We start from the raw sequence: 16,307 nt of genomic DNA on the forward strand, positions 1-16,307 counted from the left end.
GTCACGAGTCATTGGTGTTAAAGTCAAAGTTGAGTTGCAAGTCATCATATTTGTGACTCGACTCTGACTCGAGTCCAAGTCATGTGACTCGAGTCCACACCTGTTCATTACTATGGAACAGCTGGAGATCAAATTTGAATATTGAAAACATTTTGCAAATGTTGAGACAAAGAGCAAGGTTTATACAAATCTCAACTGTTGAAATGTAAGATAATGTCTAGATACTTTTTATAGTGGAGATCAAGTTTATAAATTGCTTGGCTGGGCTGATGAGACAGTCGATTGCGCAGTCAGATGGAACAGAGTAAATAGGCATTTTAACATCATAGATTTAGCTGTTGGTAACTTGTGGAATAGACACGGGCTGGAATGCGGTTTTAACCCATTAGCATTCAGGGTTATACCCACCCGTTGTAATAAGCTTAATAAGCAACTAATTCTAAAACTGAGAAATATAGATATTTCTTCAATTACAAATTACAAGACCCTCCCCTAGACTAGACATAAAAAATATGTACTAAATCCTTCCCTTGACTGAAATTGAAAAAGCATGACCCTCCCATATTTTCTTCCAGGTACCCATTCTGTATATGAGCATGTGTATGTGTGTGCGCATGAGCGCATGTGTGAGAGTGTACCGTGTGTGTGGTCAAACATCTGTGTGTGTTTTTATGAAGGCTTCTCTTCACACTCACAGGGAAGCGCCATGGCCATATTCACGCCGCTGGATGGGTAAACCACGTCATTAAAAGTTTGAGGCGCATCAGATAGCTGTCAGAACACATGCCAATTGGGAGCCACTTTGGGTGTCAGTCTGGCGGGTAGCGAGGAGAAGGGAAAGACGTGAACCAGAGGAGAGATAATAGGGGGAGCAGGGAAAGAAGGGAGAACCCTGCTGACAGAGCCAAACTGTTAGGCTCGTCTGACACAAAACATGGGGCCTCTCAGCTGGATCAAAGACAAACCTTCTATGTTTGATCAACGATTAACAAGCCATTGTTTGAACCACATGGATGGACTGATATGGGAGTGTAGAGAATTATTTTTTACCTTGTGTAACTGACCGGGTTCAATGGCAGGAATCCTTTGCGCTGAGCTTAAAGCTAGAGTCCTTAATTTGAACAATAACAAACCTGCCTCTGTGTGTGGGTGCATGCGTGTGTGACTGATATAGCAAGAGTTCCAATTGGTTTGTGTGTGCGTGAGAGGGAGCACACAGAGAGTTACTGAGTGTGTTACTGATACAGCAACAGTTCATTTTAGCTTCAATTCCCCTCACACTTGTTGTTCCCATTAGCTTCTTCCAGCCCTTGGGGGTGTCACACAAATCAGTATGAAGGCCTGCCATCATTTCAAATGCACATGTTTGTGTTGTGTGAGCTCGAGCTAGAGACACAGATAACGTCCCAAACGGCACCCTGTTCCCTATATGGTGCAATACTTTTGACAAGAGACCTATGGGCTCTAGTCAAAAGTAGTGTACTATATAAGGAATAGGATGCCATTTGTGACAGATACACACTCTGAGACACCGAGAGGAGCAGTCTGGTCTCATAGACTAGAAGTAACATAGTAAATCTAAATCTGGGACACTCAAATTAGTATGATGTGTTACGTTTGATATGGTTACATAAGACAGAAGGTTACTTATGAAAAACACGAAAGGAGGTTGGTCAGGATGGAGACATGGAAGGGTGGGCCTATAATGTGAATGTCTAACAACCCAAAGGTTGCGTGTTTGAATCTCATCACGGACAACTTTAGCTAATTCTCAAATTAGCTAAAGTTGAAAATGTACCACTTTTTAGCTACCTTGCAACTACTTAGCATGTTAGCTGACCCTAACCTTAACCGTTCCCCTAGTCCTCATTTTAACCCTTTAATAATTTAACCTAACCCCTAGCCGAGCTATTATCCCTGGCGACCGAGCTAACGTTAGCCACAACAAATTGGAATTCGTAACATATCATATGTTTAGCAAATTCATAGCAAACCTGTAACATATCATACAAATTGTAATTCATAACATCACAAAATGGAGTGTCTCGGATTTCCGTACAGATAATACAAAATGTTCTGAGACCAAGTTGAGATGAGAGGGTTTAATTATTAATACACAACTGGGACGCAGCAGTCATACCCCACAGCAAGGTAGCTGGGTTTAAATTAAAAACTACAACAATAGAATAGAAATCAATCAATTGCTGCAATAAATGAGTCAAAAGTGCCCCTGTACTCACACCCCTAGCCCCTACCTGTCTGTCTTGTGTCTTTCACTCCCTTCCTCACTTTTCTTTCTACCAGTGGAGATTGCTGAGGGGAGGATTGCTCATAATAATGAATGGAACGGAGCAAATGGAATGGCATCAAACCATGTGTTTGATGTATTTTATACCATTCCACTGATTCTGCTCTAGCCATCACCAGGAGTCCGTCCTCCCCAATTAAGGTGCCACCAACCTATTTTGTTTTCTGCCTATCTACCTTTCAATATATTTTCTATATTTTCCTCTGTAATGTCATCATTTCTTTCCCTATAGCGCTGCCTCTTTTCTACACTTCTACCAGTCAGTCTAAGGGAACATAAGTGTTAGATATACTGTAGGCAGACATTTCATGGTTTGTTTTGATTCCACAGTGTTCTCTCTGGTCAGGGACTAGCAGATACACAGCGCAATGCTTTCGATCTACCCTCAAGATGGCTGCCAACTAGTTACTATAACATGGCTTCTTCCTTCTCCTTTTATTTGTTTAATTTTAGAGACTCTTCTAATTATTTACAAACAGTACAACAAGTGTGTTCCACAGAGAGCTTCAAATTGATATAGAATGTGGCATTAAAGTTGAATGATATCCTGTGCTGGATGGTGAGGAAAGTGCTAATATAGTCAGGTCCATAATTATTTGCCCCGTTGATAAAGATGCTAAAAAATGACTGTATGAAATAAATAAAACAATTACTGAGCAAAATTGAATGCTTAACATTTTTGGGAAATTAAATTATTTTATACTAATACAGTTACTCATAAAAATAGATTTAGTGGTCAACGTTATTGGCACTCCTGTTTTCAGTACTCCAGCACCCTACCGTTGCAAGGATAACAACATTGAGCTTTTTTCTATAATGTATTATGAGATTGGAGAACATGTTGGGAAGGATGTTAGACCATTCCTCTATACAGAATCTTTCCAGATCAGATAACCTTCATCTACGCTTTATAGCCTGCCCTCAAGTCCGGAGACTGAGATGGCCATTTCAAAATGTTGATTTTGTGGTCAGTTAACCATTTCTTTGTGGATTTTGACACTGGTGTGCATGGCCAAAGACCTCTATTTTCATGTCATCTGACCAAAGCACCGGTACTAATCCAAGTGCCAATGTCGGTTATCGAACTCCAGGCGGTGCTATGGTCAGTTGATATGAAAATAGAGTTATTTGGCCACGCGCACGAGTGGTGGGTTTGGCGTCGAAAAATGGAAACATATGCAGAAAAACGCCATCTCCCTACGGTAAAATAAGGTGGTGCATCTGCAGACAAAGGATAACAAGGAGCTGGAAAGTTCTGCATGGAGGAATGTGTTCTCCAATCTCAAAACATTTCAGAGAAAGACGCATCCTCACGAATTCTTTTTATTATTTATTTTATATAGACTTTTTTGCTTATCTTTATCAAAGGTGGCAATAATTATGGATCCCACTATATATCCTCTGTTGGAAATGTCAGCCTTTTTACCCTGTGCCAACGCTTCATCAAGACCACCATATTACCATGGTGTGTTAAAGAACCCAACTGATGCCCAGTTTATATAGAACAGCCCTCATTCCAGGAAAAGGTTTTTAGATTACAGTAAATTAGTAAAAGGTAAATTTATTTATTACATTTTTTTACTGATACAGTTTCAAATATTCAAGTTGAAATTAAATCCATCTTTTAGAAAAAATCTAAATAAGAAACAATTAAAATCAATTTAAATAAGGTAAACAAAAAAAAGCCAGAAAACAAAGTCAATCAATCGATTAAAAAGGAATCAGGAAAAAAATCTGTCAGTCAGTCCACAATGTGTCTGTGTCTTTGTGTTGGGGAGGGGCGGCGTCTGGGCTGAAAGTTGTTGAAAAGAGGTGACAGTTGTGGTTGGTAGATGCGGTGTCCAGAGTTTGTGCTGGTGTTGTGGCTGGGACCAGGAAAACCTGGGTTAGTATTTCTGTTGGGGCCGGGACTGGAAGTCGTGCTGGGACCGGGACTGAACGCCAGGGGTTGGTGCTAGGTCTGGTGCTGCGGACCGGGACAAACAGGAACCAGGAACAGGGATCTGGGTCTGTAGAGGGGAGTAAGGACAACATGAGGAGCAATCCGGCACACAAGGAAGCCCCAGACCCAGTGGTAGGACTCCCCAAGAGCCTGCTCTCTCCTGGTTAAGATCTGGGCCTACCTCAACGTCTCGTCTGGGGGTCTGGTGCTGACAAATGGGATCTGGATTGGTGCTGGGTCTGCAGAAGGGAGGAAGGACAACCTGAGGAGCCAGCAATCGTACCTGGATGCCCAAGACCATGAGGTCAGTTATGGTACTCCCTAGTGGCCTGCTCGCTCTGGGCATAGGTCTAAGTCTTTGGTCCTTCCTCAGCGCCTCCTCTGGCTTGATGAAGAATGGTTCCTGGTTCTGGTCTGGTTCTGTGAGAGGGACAAGTGTAGCAGGAGGAAGGGAGAAAGGGATGGAGATGGATTAGGGGGGTGGTGATGGGTATGTCCATCGGTCTGGAGGAGGAGCGATGCGGTGGCAGAGGGAACAAACAGGGCCCAGATCCACCTGGCAATGGAAAACTCACAAACAGTTGATAGGTGTGTTCCCTGCGGGCAGTTTTCTGAGTGTACCTTGTGCCATTTATAGATGGATTCCCTAGCAGGGAGGCAACAATGAACAGCTGTCAGAGGAAAGTCCTTCTGTTTGGAGTTGTGTTGTCAGGGTCATGATGATGGGTTATTGCGGGATAGGGGGTCCAGGTCTGATAATTTATTTGCAGATGTTGATGACCTCTAGCAGGTCGTTTGTGTTGGGTGGTTCTTGGCTGCCTGCTGGCACGGTGTACTGTCTTGGGGATGCTGGGAGGGGTGAAGGCAGTTTTAAGTGTACTGGACTGAGGCTGGCTGGTTTACTGCTGTGTGGGATCAGGGGCAGGGCTGAGGGGGGTGGATCTGGGTTGCTAAGGAGCAGGGTGGAACAGTCAGGGGCAGTAGGGTGTATGGTAGGAGGATCAAGGGCAGTTGGTGGTGTGAGTGGAGAATCAGGGACAGTAAGAGGCTGGGAGAGAAAGTCATGGACTGGGGGATGGCTAGAAGGAGGAGATGGTTTCTCGGAGGGGATAGGGGGTTTTGCAGGTCGTGTTTGTTGGTACAAGACCAAGTCCATATTATGGAAAGAACAGCTCAAATAAGCGAAGAAACAACAGTCCATCATTAATTTAAGACATGACGATCAGTCAATATGGAAAATTTAAAGAACTTTGAAAGTTTCTTCAAGTGCTGTCGCAAAAACCAGAAAGCACGATGATGATACTGGCTCTAATGAGGACCGCCACAGGAATGGAAGACCCAGAGTTACCTCTGCTGCAGAGGATACGTTCATTAGTCACCAGCCTCAGAAATTGCAGCCCAAATAAATGCTTCAAGGAGTTCAAGTAAAAGACACATCTCAACATCAACTGTTCAGAGGAGACTGCGTGAATCAGGCCATCATGAATGAATCGTGCAAAGAAACCACTACTAAAGGACACCAATAATAGGAAGAGACTTGCTTGGGTCAAGAAACACGAGCAATGGACATTAGACTGGTGGAAATTTGTCCTCTGATCTGGAGTCCAAATTTGAGATTTTTGGTTCCAACCGCAGTGTGGGTGAATGGATGATCTCTGCATGTGTATTTCCCACCATAACGCATGGAGAAGGAGGTGTGGGTGTGCTTTGCCGGTGACACTGATTTTATTTAGAATTCAAGGCACACTTAACCAGCATGCCTACCACCACGTTCTGCAGCGATACGCAACCCTTCTGGTTTGGGCTTAGTGGGACTATCATTTGTTTTTCAACAGGACAACAATTCAACACCTCCACGCTGTGTGAGGGCTATTTTAACAATAAGGAGAGTGACGGAGTGCTGCATCAGATGACCTGGCCTCCACAATAACCCAACCTCTACCAAATTGAGATGGTTTGGGATGAGTCTGACCGCAGAATGAAGGAAAAGCAGCCAACAAGTGCTCAGCATATGTGGGAACTCCTTCAAGACTTTTTAAAAAGCATTCCAGGTGAAGCTGGTTGAGATAATTCCAAGAGTGTGCAAACCTGTTATCAAGGCAAAGTGTGGCTATTTGAAGGATCTTAAGTAAAAAATGTATTTTGATTTGTTCAACACCTTTTTGCTTACTACATGATTCCATATGTGTTATTTCATGGTTTTGATGTCTTCACTATTATTATACAATGTAGAAAATAGTAAAAAATAAAGAAAAACTCTTGAATGAGTAGGTGTTCTAAAACATTTTACTGGTAGTGTATGGGGCAACACACCACCACTACATATGGACAGATGTGAATATGACTGCGTCTCTATGCATATAGGGTGTTGGCAGTTTCTGGAATCTCCCAGGGATGAGGTTTGGTTAATCCAGTTTTAACCTGGATTATTACTTAATTAATCTGGTAATGTCTGAAATGTAACAAGCAGTTTGTGGATTGAAGGGATTTGGATTTTTATTTAGTCAAGACACCTGTAATATGGGCTATTCCGAAGATGAATATTAATTATATTTCCATTCATGTTCAACGTCAAAGCCGTATCGTTACCCACATAGGGAATCAAATTCTGTGACATTTCTGTGACATTGTTTAAATTGTTTTTCCTGTTGACTCAGACTCTACTCTCCCATCTACCTCTCTTTTATTCATCCCTGCTAATCTAATGGATTTCTCCTGTTGGTACCCTTTATTATGCAAATGCATTTTATTTTTCCATCCCTTGCCTCTAATTCCTGATGAAATTAATCAATGCACTTAGGGTGTAGTTAAAATGAGCCGACACAGAATTATGACACACCGCAGAGCCAACAATCCTTTCAATTAAACACAGAGAAAACACAGCCAGTCTGGGTAATTAGCCACCTGCTAACACTCACATGAATGAACCTACACGTGCACACAAGCACACACACGCAAAAATAATCCTTCCATCACCTACTACAATGTTACAACTTGTTCGATTAAGGTGTTTGCTGCACCAGTGTCAGGGCCTGTTACACAAACAGAACGACACAAATGCGATGACTGTAAGGACATGAAAAGAGCACTGCCGGTGTCGCAGGGAATACAAAATACTGTATCAGAGAGAAGGAGAGAGAGACACAGAGCACATCAAATATTTATGTTTTTTATGGCAGCATATGCTGTAATGAAATATTCAGAGATGCATGTGGATTGGGGGGATGCAGGGTCCATAGATGGGTTCTTATGGTTTAGATGCCCTGTTCTACACTTTGCAGTGCAAGCTTGGAAGGGGCATGTAGAGAGAGAGAGAGGAAGAGGGGAGGTACAGTAGAGAGAGGTGAAAGGGAATATAGCTGTTAGGTGGGAGTAGTAAAGGAATATGCACTAGACAGATTCAGAACATTATGTGGTATCAATGACATGCATGTCTGATATGAGATGTTTCAATACTCAAGTTTATAAACTCAGCAAAAAAAAGAAACGGCCCCTTTTCAGGACCGTGTCTTTCAAAGATAATTAGTAAATATCCAAATAACTTCACAGATCTTCATTGTAAAGGGTTTAAACACTGTTTGCCATGCTTGTACAATTAATGAACATGCACCTGTGGAACGGTCATTAAGACACAAACAGCTGACAGATGGTAGGCAATTAAGGTCACAGTTATGAAAACTGTACCCTTCCTGCAGGCTCATCCTGACATGACCCACCAGCCATACTGCTCGTTCTGTGCGTGATTTCCTGCAAGACAGGAATGTCAGTGTTCTGCCATGGCCAGCGAAGAGCCCGGATCTCAATCCCATTGAGCATGTCTGTGAGCTGTTGGATCAGAGGATGAGGGCTAGGGCCATTCCCCCCAGATGTCCGGGAACTTGCAGGTGCCTTGGTGGAAGAGTGGGGTAACATCTCACAGCAAGAACTGGCAAACACTGGTGCAGTCCATGAGGAGGAAATGCACTGCAGTACCTAATGCAGCTGGTGGCCACACCAGATACTGTTACTTTTGATTTTGACCCCCCCCCCCCTTTCTTCACTGACATATTTTTCCATTTCTGTTAGTCACATGTCTGTGGAACTTGTTCAGTTTATGTCTCAGTTGTTGCATCTTGTTGCGTTCATACAAATATTGACACACGTTAAGTTTGCTGAAAATAAACGCAGTTGAAAGTGAGAGGACGTTTCTTTTTTGCTGGGTTTATATTACGGCAAAAAATTTGACAGTTTTCAAATAAAACTACATTGAACAAATATTAAATTAATTTCAATATCATTTAAAGATACTGTACAGGCCTATGTAGCCTATACTGTAGGTAGGCTCTAAACCTAAACTGCATTAAAAGGTATTCATATGATGCATATTTTTATCCTTCGCTTGTTGTACCAACAATTGCAAAGACATTGGCACTTTGTATTTGTAGTGAACTTTGTTGTAATTGTCGGTCAGAGACAGACAAACATCTTGATTCTATGATTGGCGGAGATCTTTTGGGTATAAACTGACGCGGAGGGGAAAAAACACATCGTTGTTCGATGAGTGGTCTGAGGCAGTTGGTAAATAATCAGCATTTTTAAGTGCAACAATGGTTTTGGGAAACAGCTTGGAGATGTAACAATGCTCCTATGAAGTTTATAATGATGAACTTAGCTTTAAGATACTTTTTGGGAAACCATGCCCAGAACAGGGAGTTCTTTGGAAATACCTGGATTTCAGCATAAATTGGTCATAAAATCTGATCTGATCTTCATCTAAGTCACAACAATAGACAAACGGTGTGCTTAAACTAATAACACACAAATGTTTTTTTCTTGTCTATATTACTTTTTTTTTTTTACATTCACAGTGTAGGTTGGAAAAAGCATGTGAACCCTTGGATTTAATAACTGGTTGACCCTCCTTTGGCAGCAATAACCTCAACCAAACGTGTTCTGTAGTAGTGGATCAGACCTGCACAATGGTCAGAAGGAATTTTTGACCATTCCTCTTCATAAAACTGTTTCAGAACAGCAATAATTTTGGGATGTCTTGTGTGAACTGCTCTCTTGAGGTCATGCCACAGCATCTCAATCGGGTTGAGGTCAGGACTCGTATTTTCCTCTGTTGTAGCCATTCTGTTGTTGATTTACCTCTGTGTTTTGGCTCGTGGTCCTGTTGAACTTCAATTGGCGGACAGATAGCCTAACATTCTCCTGAAAAATGTCTTGATGAACTTGGGAATTCATTTTTCCGTCAATGATAAACCATGATGTCCAAACTATGAAGCTCCCTCCACCAAACTTTACAGTTGGGGTGAGGTTTTGTGTGGGTGTGTGCTGTGCCTTTTTTTTCTCCACACATAGTGTTGTGTGTTCCTTCCAAACAACCCCACTGTAGTTTCATCTGTCCCCAGAATATTTTGCCAGTAGCGCTGTGGAACATCCAGTGCACATTTTCAATGTTTATTTTGGACAGCTTTGGCTTCTTTCGTGGTGTCCTCCCATGAACACCAGTCTTGTTAATTGTTTTACGTATAGTAAACTCATCAACAGCGATGTTAGCATGTTCCAGTCTTTAGCTGACACTAGGATTCTTCTTAACCTCATTGAGCATTCTGCGCTGTGCTCTTGCAGTCATCTTTGCAGGATGGCCACTCCTATGGAGAGTAGCAATAGTGCTGACCTTTCTCCATTGATAGACAACGTGTCTTACCGTGAACTGATGAACATCAAGGCTTTTAGAGATACTATTGTAACCCTTTCCAGCTTTATGCAATTCAACAATTCACAATCTTAGGTCTTCTGAGATGTATTTGTTCGAGGCATGGTTCACATCGGACAATGCTTCTTGTAAATAGTAAACTCAAATTTTGTGAGTGTTTTTATAGGACAAGGCAGCTCCAATCTCATTGATTGAACTCCACACTCCTGACTCCATTAGCTTTTGGTGAAGTCATTTGTCCATGGGTTCAACTGCTTTTTCCAAACAATTTAAATGATGTATTCAATACAGACAAGAGAAAAACAATAATTTTTGTGTTATTAGTTTAAGCACACTGTTTGTCTATTGTTGTGACTTAGATGAAGATCAGATCAAATTTGAATACCAATTTATGCAGAAATCCAGGTAATTCCAAAGGGTTGAGAAACTTTTCCTTCCAACTGTAATTCAAAGGTAATAAAGATAAAACTATTGGAAGACCGAGAGGACGACCCCTCGACTCATGACACTGACTGAGTGTTGATTTTTTTTCTCTCCCTTTTTTTACACTCTACCCTTACTGTCTTCTCTCAACCTACCTCTTCTGTAATCTCCTAGTTTATGATGTTACAATTTCTATCTTTTCTCTCTCTCGTTTTTCCATCTCTGTTGTCTCCACCTCCCAATCTCTCTCTTCATCTGTGTCTGTCTTGCTCTCTCTACCCCACCTCCGCTCCCATCTTCTCTGATTCTCTCTAACCGCCTCCCCCCTCCTCCCCCTTGATCTCAAAATAGCCTTTCTTACAAGGGGAGTTAAACAATTAATATTTAATGCAGATATTCTCATCTGCCTCCTCTTATGGACATTCCTCAGTTACATGTACATACAGACAGGACATCATACAGGACGCAATCAGAGAGTCAATTATTATAAAGCCTGATTAATTAACAACTATTCTAATTTATGTTAGACACTGCTGATTAAAGCACTTTCAGGAGATAATGATTTGAATGAACTGTATTTCATCAAGTGTACATTACATTGCATTACATTCTATTGTTGAAAAGCGAGTGCAATATAGTATCTATTCTACAGTAGGGATAGACAGATAAACTTAGTTTACGTAATCTGCAAATATAATCTAAGATGCAACATATTTTTATGACACAATACAGTGTGTCACGTCCTGACCTTAGTTCCTTTTTTATGTCTCTATTTTTGGTTTGGTCAGGGTGTGAGTTGGGGTGGGCATTCTATGTTTTTGTTCTATGTTTTGTATTTCTGTGTATGGCCTGGTATGGTTCCTAATCAGAGGCAGCTGTCTATCGTTGTCTCTGATTGAGAACCATACTTAGGTATCCTGTTCCCACCTGTGTTTGTGGGTAGTTGTTTTCTGTTTTTTCACCTTACAGAACTGTTTCGTTCACTCTCTGTGCGCCGTTCATCTTTGCCTCGATCCTGACTAGTCTCCCAGTCCCCCACGCTAAAAAACATCCCCACATCATGATGCTGCTGCCTCCACCATGCTTCACTCTAGGTATAGTGCCAGGTTTCCTCCAGACATGACTCTTTGCATTCAGGCCATTGTTTCTCATGGTCTGAAAGTCCTTTAGGTGCCTTTTGGCATACTCCAGGGCTGTCATGTGCCTTTTACTGAGGAGTGGCTTCCATCTGGCCACTACCATAAAGGCCTGATTGGTTTAGTGCTGCAGAGATGCTTTTCCTTCTGGAAGGTTCTCCCATCTCCACAGAAGAACTCAGGAGCTCTGTGAGAGTGACCATCTGGTTCTTGATCAGGGCCCTTCTCCCACGATTGCTCAGTTTGGCCGGGCGGCCAGCTCTAAGAAGAGTCTTGGATGATGAATACCACTGTGTTTTTGGGGACCTTCAATGCTGGCACCCTTCTCCAGGGCCCTCATTAATCAATGTTACGTGTGAACATAATTGTTCGGAAACCATGTGTGCGATCATTTCTAAGCAAAGTGTGGGACTTATCAATTTGTACTTATACTTGAGAATGTGTGTAAATTTAAGCACACCTATGACCTTGCGTATGCACAGCACCGTGTAGTAGGAAAGTCATACTGCTAATGAAATACCATCCACCAAATGGAGAAAGGGTTGACATACTGTCACACCCTGACCTTAGTTATCTTTATTATTTTGGTTAGGTCAGGGTGTGACGAGGGTGGTTTGTGTAGTTTTTGTATTGTCTAGGGTTTTTTGTATGTCTAGGGGTTGTTGTATATCTAAGTGTTTATATGTCTATGGTTGACTAGATTGGTTCCCAATCAGAGGCAGCTGTTTATCATTGTCTCTGATTGGGGACCATATTTAGGTAGCCATATTCCTTGGGTATTTCGTGGGTTGATGTCTATGTGTAGTTGCCTGTCAGTACTCGTGTCGCATAGCTTCACGTTCGTTTTGTTATTTGTATAGTTTGTTCATTCTTCATTAATTAAAATAAGTATATTCTTATCACGCTGCGCCTTAGTCTCCTCTTTCTGACGAACGTGACAGAATAACGCAGCGTGAAAAGGAGGTGCAGTGTTTGATGGAGCAGAAAGCATGGACATGGGACGAAATACTGGACGGTAAAGGATCCTGGACGTGGGAGGAAATACATGCAGGAGAGGCTCGCCTACCATGGAGACAGGTGGAGATAGCAAGGGAGGACCGGCAACGATATGAGGGTACACGGCTAGCACGGAAGCCAGAGAGGCAGCCCCAAGAGATGTTTTGGGGGCGGCACGAGAGGAGATTGCATGAGTCGGCTCGGAGACCTGAGCCTACTCCTCGTGCTTTCTGTGGGGAGCGTGTTACTGGTCAGGCACCGTGTCTCCAGTGCGCTACTCTAGCCCGGTGTGCTCTATTCCAGCTCATTGCATTGGCCGGGCTAGAATGGGCAACCAGCCAGGAAGGAGGGTGCCGGCTCAGCTCCCCTGGTCTCCAGTGTACCTCCTTGGACCAGGATATCCTGCGCCGGCTTTGCACACTGTGTCTCCGGTGAGTCTACACAGCCCAGTACGTCCTGTGCCTGCGCCCTGCATTTGTAGGGCAAAAATAAACATCCAGCCAGGACGGGTTGTGTCAGCTCTACACTCCAGACCGCCAGTACGTCTCCACAGTCCAGTACGTCCTATTCCTCCTCCCCGCACTCGCCCTGAGGTGTGTGTCACCAGCCCAGTACCACCAGTGCCGACACCACGCACCAGACTTCGAGTGCGCCTCCAGGGTCCAGTACACCCCTTTCCTCCTCCCCGCACTCGCCCTGAGGTGCATGTCCTCAGCCCGGTACCACCAGTTCCGGCACCACGCACCAGGCCTACAGTGCGCCTCGGCAGTCCAGAGCTTCCGGCGACGGTGCCCAGTCCAGAGCTTCCGGCGACGGTGCCCAGTCCAGAGCTTCCGGCGACGGTGCCCAGTCCAGAGCTTCCGGCGATGGGCCACAGTCCGGAACCTCCAACGACGGGTCACAGCCCGGAACCTCCAACGACGGGCCACAGCCCGGAACCTCCAATGACGGGCCCCAGCCCGGGGTCTCCAGCGAAGGTTCCCTGTCCGGGGTCTCCAGCAACGGTCCCCAGTCCAGAACATCCAGAGATGATCCACGCAGCAAGGGTCCCCAGCCCGGGGCCTACAACGAGGACTCAATGTAAAGAAGGGGGGGCGGCATCCAGAACCGGAGCACTGAGGTTAGATGGCCACCCAGACCCTCCCATATAGATTTAGGTTTGCTGCCTGGAGTCCGCACCTTTGGGGTGGGGGGGGGGGGGGGGGGGGTACTGTCACGCCCTGACCTTAGTTATCTTTGTAAGGTCAGGGTTTGACGAGGGTGGTTTGTCTAGTGTTTGTATTGCCTAGGGGTGGTTGTATATCTAGTTGTTTATATGTCTATGGTGGCCTAGATTAGTTCCCAATCAGAGGCAGCTGTTTATCGTTGTCTCTGATTGGGGACCATATTTAGGTAGCCATATTCCTTGGGTATTTCGTGGGTTGATGTCTATGTGTAGTTGCCTGTCAGGACTCGTGTCACATATCTTCACGTTCGTTTTGTTGTTTTGTATAGTTTGTACAGTGTTTATTCTTCATTAAAAGTAGTATGTATTCTTATCACGCTGCGCCTTGGTCTCCTCGTTATGACGAACGTGACATATACAGTACTGAACCACATCATAAACTATGAAGATAAAACATGAATAGTTTATTTGTGTATTTATTTTACTAATAGTTTTCTTAGGGTGCTATCGAACTGATAAACATGAACCCATTTAAGCCTAATTGAATAATAAAGTAAATTAGAGAGTGGAATGTAAGGTTGGAGGCAATTTAGTTAAATAATATAAAAGGAAATACTGAGGCATTGTGGCTTGTCAAAAATGGCAAATCTTGCATTGCTGGAGGACCTGGCACAAGCTGCATTACGCAGTGTTTTCAATGAGCATGCAGATTTTTTTGCTGAGAGCAACGCTTGGCTTATTAGATTTTGTTTTCCAAGGCATATTTTATTGTATCTCTGCAACCAACTCTCTCCAGTATTAGAAAGGGAGACAAGATGCACCAATGCCATCCCAGTGCATACCCAAGTACTCTCCACCCTGGGATTTGTGGCCACTGGAACATTCCAACAGGAGATTGCGGATTGTTCTGGCATTTCACAACCATGAACCGAATATTGCCTGCAGTCCTTCATGGCATTATTTCATTGACCTCACAATACATGCAGTTTCCGTACACTGCTGTGCAACAGGCCAGAGTGAAAGGCGATTTCAATACCATAGCTGGATTTCCCAATGTCATTGGAGCAATTGACTGCACCACCATCATTGAACGAATTCAACTTTGTCAACAGAAAAGGTGTCCATTCTGTCAATGTGCAGGTCACCTGTGATTCACAGTTGTGACTCACCAACTGTATGTAGCAACATTTTAATCTCTTTTTTACATTGAATAACAGAGCTACAAAATGGTATATCATACACTGCATTTGAGGAAACATTGGGAAACTAATTCTGCTTTGAAAGTTGATCAACTTGTAAACTCACTTTTGAGAAAACTGTCTTTCAATGTTTTGCTACCACTATTGGAGAACTCTTCTTTGTCTACACCCATTCAGCATTGTTCACACCCTCTTAAGACTTAGTCCCAGCCATCTCTTTAAGGGTTGATCCGAGTGTTCTGTACTAACTTGCCAGCTACTTACAGACATCTAAGAGAGAGAGAACAGCTCACTGAACATTTCTCGACCCAGCAGAGCTGGTTAGGCTGGTATGTTATCCAGAGCGTTGGTGACTGCAACTGTGCTGTCAGATTGTCGTTCACTGGACACAAAGTAGGGTTTTTCCCGAAAACTTGGACAGTCAAGCACCCAAGCTAAATGGCTAACATTGGCGAGATACTTCCAGACACATAATGAGAGAACACCCCACTCTGATGATTTTACTCGCCCTTGCAGAGCTGGTTAGGCAGTTTTCACATTATCCAGAGCGCTGGTGACTGTAACTGTGCAGTTTTCAACAACTGAATTATGCTTTGTTGCCTAAGTTTACTGACACTGGAAATATTTTGGGGTTTTGAGCGTTCAAGAATTCATCAGTTAATCTGCGCTCTGGCACACGAAGACGAGAGTCTTTTGTTACGAAATGTAGCTAGATAGCTACCTAGGTAAACAATGATTCCCAACACATGATGTAACATTAGTTAGCGAGCCAGCCAGCTAGCTAGCTAACAGTACAGTTTAACTTGAAATGAAAATACTATGTCAAAATTAGAGTGGAGTCTTTAAGACATGTAGCTAGCTAACTAAACAATGGACCATAATCACAACTCTTGACGTTACTACCCTGCATGAATCTGTAGGTAGTTAACCAACCAGGTTCTATAGCTATAACTAGTCAAGCAAACGTGTCCAAGATACGAAGAATAAGATCATACACATAACGTTAGCTAATTACCCAGCCAGCTAATGTTAGCTAGCGAACAGTACACTTGAAACTAAACCACTTTGTTAAATTTGGAAATGGATAATGTCTGAAAATGCAGCTAGCTAGACTATCTTACCATTATAGATCATGGTTGGACACGTCTCCTGTCTGATGCCATGCATGGTTGCCCTTAGTTTGACATGTAATCCAGACTGGTGTTTTCCCCATCTCCTTATCTATTATACTCGAATTCCACTGATTTCAAAGCTCGGTCCTCCAGAAAGTGGAGAGCATATACATAATGTTAGCTAGCAAGCCAGCCAGCTAACGTCAGCTAGCTGTTGGCTTTGTTTATGCAGGTTTACTATGCAATACATTTTAAAAAAGCTGCATTTGACACGATTACCTAGACATACTGACCAGCTCCAATAGACAGACGCGTGCTATATGGC

General features: G+C 43.2%; 1 protein-coding gene across 1 annotated transcript; it reads right to left on the bottom strand.

The window, feature by feature from the left end:
• Window positions 1-4,003: 4,003 nt before the first annotated feature.
• LOC149970447 (uncharacterized) lies at window positions 4,004-16,239 on the bottom strand. Its single transcript, XM_090227365.1, has 3 exons — window positions 15,992-16,239; window positions 4,432-4,670; window positions 4,004-4,317 (listed from the first exon to the last, which is right to left on the bottom strand). The coding sequence occupies exons 1-3, from the start codon at window positions 16,035-16,037 to the stop codon at window positions 4,195-4,197; spliced, it is 408 nt and encodes a 135-aa protein (XP_090083491.1). The 5' UTR covers window positions 16,038-16,239; the 3' UTR covers window positions 4,004-4,194.
• Window positions 16,240-16,307: the final 68 nt, after the last annotated feature.

The sequence above is a fragment of the Oncorhynchus mykiss genome, chromosome 29, assembly GCF_057628025.1.
Source record: "Oncorhynchus mykiss isolate SJ-2025 chromosome 29, ASM5762802v1, whole genome shotgun sequence".
NCBI classification, from domain to species: Eukaryota; Metazoa; Chordata; class Actinopteri; order Salmoniformes; family Salmonidae; genus Oncorhynchus; species Oncorhynchus mykiss.